This window comes from Amblyomma maculatum, chromosome 1, assembly GCF_055883805.1.
Source record: "Amblyomma maculatum isolate TAMU_Amacu chromosome 1, ASM5588380v1, whole genome shotgun sequence".
Lineage (NCBI taxonomy): Eukaryota > Metazoa > Arthropoda > Arachnida > Ixodida > Ixodidae > Amblyomma > Amblyomma maculatum.
This window is the reverse complement of record NC_139344.1, coordinates 93,601,591-93,607,590: the sequence shown is the minus strand read 5'-3', so window position 1 is coordinate 93,607,590 and position 6,000 is coordinate 93,601,591. Positions and strand designations below refer to the sequence as shown.

The window sequence follows — 6,000 nt, the reverse complement described above, 5'->3', positions numbered from 1 at the left end:
TCGGGCACGCCGAGGAGCAGACACTGCCAGCCAGTTCCACCAATGCGGTGACGCTCTGCTGTCACGTGCACACCGAAAGCCAATGGGATTGCGAATGTCACGTTTTCTTTTTTTGCTATTTTTTATGCAACCAATGGGCAAATGGATACAGCAGAGGCAGCAGAGGCGGCAATTTGAAGACGGAAAGCGGCTCTTTTGAATGAGACCAAGATGGCTTACAGTGCCGCGCACGAAATGGGAGCTACACCTTGCAGAAAATTATTGTTTTGGGGGCCATTTTCAGCCCAAATTCGGGCGACATTGATTATATAAATTGGCACTGACTAAAATACTGATCCTAGAGATGAAAAACTTAGCAGACAGGTAGATAAAGAGCTACTGACTTCGAATGCCACATTTTCTAAAATGCGAGTTTTTCACAATTTTCTGGTCCGAAAGACCAGTGTCCCCCCTTCACTGTACCCGTGGCCAGTAATTGAAATATTATAGAGCGTAAAAATAGGGTAATCGAGAAAAGTGGCTTACAGTGTAGAAAAAAAAAGCCATTCAGAAGCAATTTCATGGTGTACCAAGGGGCACTACACAAACAAATGCAGCGGCTGTTGCCAATAACACATTTTTTAGAAGCCAGTGAAAACAGGTAAATTAGTTTCAGGCCTCCGAGCATCATGTCCCAACTTGTGTAAAGAGCAGGTGATGTATAATGGCTTTTGCAAACAGCAGCAGCATTGCCAGATGTGGCTGGTTCAAAGAGCACTAAGGTAAGGGATGTGCTCTGGATTTATTTTCCCAGTGCATTGACAGCATCAGCCCCTTCCTCGGCACGGTGCTTGTTGGGGTCATCTGGCTTCATAGCTGGGAACAGAAGTACTTCCTGCAAGGGAATAAGGGAATGCAGCCTTCCTCTGTGAACAATGCAAATTTCTTTTTTTTTTTTTCACAGGCTGAGTAAACTTCACCCTTCCATTATGTGCCCTAATTCTGGAATAATTTCAGATATTAAATTCTGTGAGATGGCACAAGCGAAATTTGTGGGTTAGCTGCAAATTTCTACAAAAGCTTACCACCAAAAATATACTGTAGGTCTTCTGTATCAGCCAGACGCACAGGACTCTGGCCGATAATGATTTTTACATAGCCATAATGCACAATTATACTCATTACTAGGCTGTTATGTTAAACTAAGCACCTGAAAGGAACAGAACACAGGCGACACACAGCACAAAGGGTAGCACAATTAAGTATAACGCTTTTCAAGTTTAAAAAAGAAGAACCGAACAAGGGTAAATAGGGTACCCCTCAGGTCGCAGATGAGCCAACGTTTCGACAAGTGGACTTGTCTTCGTCCCCAGATGAAGACAAGTCCACTTGTCGAAACGTTGGCTCATCTGCGACCTGAGGCGTACCCTATTTACCCTTGTTCGGTTCTTCTTTTTTATACCGTGCAAACCATCTTCTTCCTTTCGTTCTACCTGGCTTTTCAAGTTTGGCAGTTTACTCTGTTGATTTCTTTTTCATGACGAAACATAGCAATTCAACTAACATTTACAGCACACACAGCTTTGCCACGTGCAATCACCGAAAAAGTCTGACAGCTGAATGGCTAGCAAGGAAAGTCAGAATCCACATTCTGCAAACTTTTGCCCATGAATGTACATATATTATGATGAGGCTATCCAAAAGTAATAAAAAATAATATGCCTCAGCCCGTGCCACTAGGTCAATGTATATTGAAATGTAGAGGGAACAGCAAAAACATGGACAGAAGAACGCAAAAATATTACCCACTAGAGAGGAAATACAGGCAGGATTGAATAAAAACTTCCAAAGAGCAGTAACCTCATTTTTAGTATAGAAGTGCACTAGCATACAGCTTTGCTTAACAGACATCTTCCTGTTCTACAATTCAGAGTCCATTGTCGCACTAGCAGTGATTGCGACTGCCTTGCTTGTGATTACCCTGATTACATAAGCTTCCATTTGAGTAAAGTACACTTCGTAGCTCTATTATTGATAAAGAAGTTACACCCCAGGAGCAGAAGTTATTGAATGTTGTTTATAAAATACTTGTTAGTTGTACTCAACGTTCTTAGATTTAAACAGTTAAAAAACTGCGCTGTGCGAAGTGGGCCAAAACGATCGCCGGTACGGCGTGAGTTGATCGCAAAGCGACTGCAGCGCCCCTCTCCCCTGCCATGGTAGATGGGTGAAACCAGTTAGCTAATACACAGGCGAAAATTTTAAAATACTAATAACCCTCTTCATTCAGCAATGCAACAGAAAATAAAATTGTGTTTGCGTTTTTTAAACATCTATTTGAACGCATGAAACGCCACCACGTTTGCAGACTTATCTCAAGCAGGCAGTTAGCAGACGACACGCTTGAGTCTCGTCTGCAACCTTCTTGTTTCAAAAGTGTGTTAAAAACACAAACACAATTTTATTTTCTGTTGCACTGCTGCTAGAAGGGGGCATTTTAAAATGTCCGCCTGTGTATTAGCTCAATGGCCTCACCCATCTACTGTAGCGAGGGAGAGGGGCGCTGTGGTCGCTTTGCGATCAACTCACTCCAGACTGGAGATCGTTTGGGCCCAGTTCACAGTGCAGCGTGCCAGCACAGTTTTCCAACTGTCTATATCTAAGAATGTTGGTTGTACTAGACAAACATACTACAGCCAGTCACAATCAATCCTTATTGATGCACTCACTAGCACCAAAGCTCCATGGTATGAGCCCCTCGCATTAAATTCGAAAGTTTCACTAATACACTTATGATGCTGGCTTGAAATTTTGTACCCCCATAATGACTTCTTCTCCACGGAATATAGAGCAAATCATCTTCAACGTGTCTGTCCTACACTACACATTTCTGCACAATTACACTGTTTGTTTTTTTCATACAGTTACAACACATTCCACCTTAGTTTTAATATTGTTTTGATTTAAAATTTCTTGGCATCAATAAATACAGTTAAACCTCGTTACAAGAGACACTCAAGGGAACCCAAAAAAGTGTCTCTTGTAACCAAGGCCTCTTGTACCCAAACATTCCTATCAACTCGTATGTGCGACAGTTTAGATTCCCTTATCTAAATTCTGTTCCATATCAGTGTCTTGTTTTGTTGCAATATGTCAGGAACCAAAAATGAGTGCCTCCTTTTGACTGGGAAGTCAAAATGTCCTTATTGTTTCAGCCACTGCCATCGCATTCCTGTGTGACTGAAACAATAGGGACTCCTCAGTAAAGAGGAGGCTCTCCTCATTGGTTCCCGACATATTGCAACAAAACAGGACACTGATATGGAACAGAATTTAATTAAGGGAATCTAGACTGTCGCACATACGAGTTGGTTCGAGTCAGCTGCATTGCATGAGTGTACCTGGGTTAATTGTGTCTCTTATACAGTCACCGACTGATTTTTCGGACTCCAAAAATTCTGACATACTCGATTATTCGGACTGCTTCACAGCACCGTCACCCTTTCCATAGGCTGTAATGCATAACAAATACCGAAATTTCGGACACTTCGCAACCTCTCATTTGATTTTTCGGACCCTACTCGAGCCAACTCGATCGACAGCAGCTACCCACACAGGCGCTGACTGAAGCATAAAGCGTCATTTCTGTTTTGGAATGAGCCTCCTTACCGCCCCACGAGGTGGCGGTAGGGGCGGAATCCGCTCATCATCATCGTTTCTGTGTGTTCCGGCACAATGGCTAGTTTCAGTCTCGCCCATCCAAATCCAGGTCAAATCCAGTAGCCGCTGGCCCAGTCGTCTCTCCTTTCTTTGTGACGCCGTGCGGTGTAGTTATAGTGTGCAGTGTTCATTCTACTTGTGTTCCTTGTGTGTTGTGTACGCCTAGCAGTGAGACCAACGAAGCATGCGGTAATGGCGCCAACATCGGGGCAGTCAGCGCCGGGGAATTCAGCTAAGAAGCGCGGCAAGTACGCAACGATGACAATGGCGAAGAAGATCGCCGTGATCCATCAAGTGCAGAATGGCCGCCTGCAGAGCAAAGTAGCCCGGGAGTTCGGCATCTCGAAGCAGACTGTGTCGGGCTATATGAAAAACAAAATGAAGATTTTGAACGGATCATTGAAGTCTTCTTCCCAGTGCTTTAAAGAAAAAATTTCAGAGAGGGCAGCCACCCGAAGCTCGAAGAAGTGCTTCACATGTGGCTGTGTGCGACAGTTGCAAAGAAGATTGCAGTGTCGGGCGATCTTCTGACACAAAAGGCGGAAGCCCTCGCACTGCAAATGAGCATCGAAGGCTTTAATTTAAGTTTAGCAATGACTGGCTCCGTAATTTTAAGAAGAGGTACGACCTCACTTTCAAGAAGATGTGCGGCAAGAGTGGTGCCGTGGACCAGACTCTTATAACAAATCACCGCTTCGACAGACTGGAGTCACTGCTGGACCGATTTTCGCCTGATGATGTCTTCAATTGTGATGAAACAGGCCTTTTTTATAAGATGTTACCCGAGAAGACACTGTCCGTGTCTGGCGACCCCTGCCACGGCAGAAGGCATAGCAAAGACCGGGTCACGGTGATGACTGGCAGCAACATGTTGAGAAACGAAAAGCTCCCGATTCTTGTGATTGGGAAATCAAAGAGCCCGAGATGCTTCAAGGGGGTAAAAACATTGCCCATGTGGTATGAAGCTAACTCGAAGGCTTGGATTACGCAGGATCTTTTCGCTGCCTATGTACGCAAGCTGGACCGGAAATTCAAGGCCCAGAATCGCAAGGTGTTACTCTTTGCGGACAATTGCGGTGCACATGGCCACATTGATGACCTGGAATCCATTCAGTTGGAATTCCTGCCACCAAACACAACAAGCGCCCTTCAACCCATGGACCAGGGTGTGATTAAAAATTTGAAGGTGCTATACAGAGCACGCTTGCTGAGCCGCATGGTTCTGTGCATTGACGCCGGCAAGCAGTATGCTGTAACTCTGCTGTCGGCGATCAGCATGCTTGCTGACGCCTGGAAGGCAGTAACGGCAGCCACACTCCGAAACTGCTTTCGGCATGCTGGATTTGTTGGAGTTGGTGAAGCGGATGCCGCGGCCCAGGATCTCCCGTCTGACATGCTTCCCACAGATGGCGAACATGTGCTGCAAGACTTGCGCAGTGGCAGCAGGGTGATCCCAGACGCAGTCATCTTTGAGAACTTTTCAAATGCCGACAGTGCAGCACTCACATGCGCGGAGCTGGACGATGACGAGATAATTCGTCAGGTGTCTGCTGTCCCGCCTGACGACGAATCTGAGTCAGAGGACGACGCACCACCTGTTCCGCTGCCATCGCACGCGGACCTTGTGAATGCGGTGACAGTGCTTGCAGCTGCCTACAGTGACAGCACGACCCTTTCCGAGATTTAAGCAGATCTGACTGCTCGCAAACGGAGGAGCGTCCAGCAGCATATTCACGATTTTTTCCAGCCAATGGCAGGGCCTGAATAAGTGCATAGGGCATGCCAGTGCATAGAAATAGTTTTCTTTTTTTTTTTTTTTTTTCTGATTTCGTTTTTTCGGACTCCTGTTTATTCGGATTTTTCGGCTATCCCCGTGAGGTCCGAATAATCGGTCGACGACTGTAAATAGTGAAAAAATTACTTTAGGGACCTGGAAAAGTTGCCCTTAGTAACAGAGTGTCTCTTGTAACCATGTCTCTTGTATGCAATGTTGTTAACATGGCAAACATAGGAAAACCAACCAAACCATTTTCAAGTGTCTCTTATAGCCGAGTGTCTCTTGCAACCATGTCTCTTGTAACGAGATTTTACTGTATTGCTTAAAGATCTGCCATCACCTTAAAACTAATATTGAAACGGCCTCAGGTACAATGATATTTTTTACCGATCATCACTCGCTATAATTTATGAACTGAGCTGAACGTACCAAATGCTACAAGTTTCAAATGAAATTTAACCTTGCAATGCACAACAAAGGCAAGAGGTAAGAGGAAGAAGTACCACAATTAAGGATCCGTGCAT

The 6,000-nt window shown here is 44.9% G+C and overlaps 1 protein-coding gene across 2 annotated transcripts in view; it reads right to left on the bottom strand.

The window, feature by feature from the left end:
* Positions 1–738: 738 nt before the first annotated feature.
* The window catches only part of LysRS (Lysyl-tRNA synthetase), a 92,617-nt gene continuing 87,355 nt past the window's right edge, over positions 739–6,000 (bottom strand). For both annotated transcript variants that reach the window (XM_084588561.1, XM_084588560.1), the window contains one exon: positions 739–870. In XM_084588561.1, the coding sequence (XP_084444687.1) occupies positions 782–870 (89 nt within the window). In that variant the 3' untranslated portion in view covers positions 739–781. The remainder of the gene's footprint in view (positions 871–6,000) is intronic.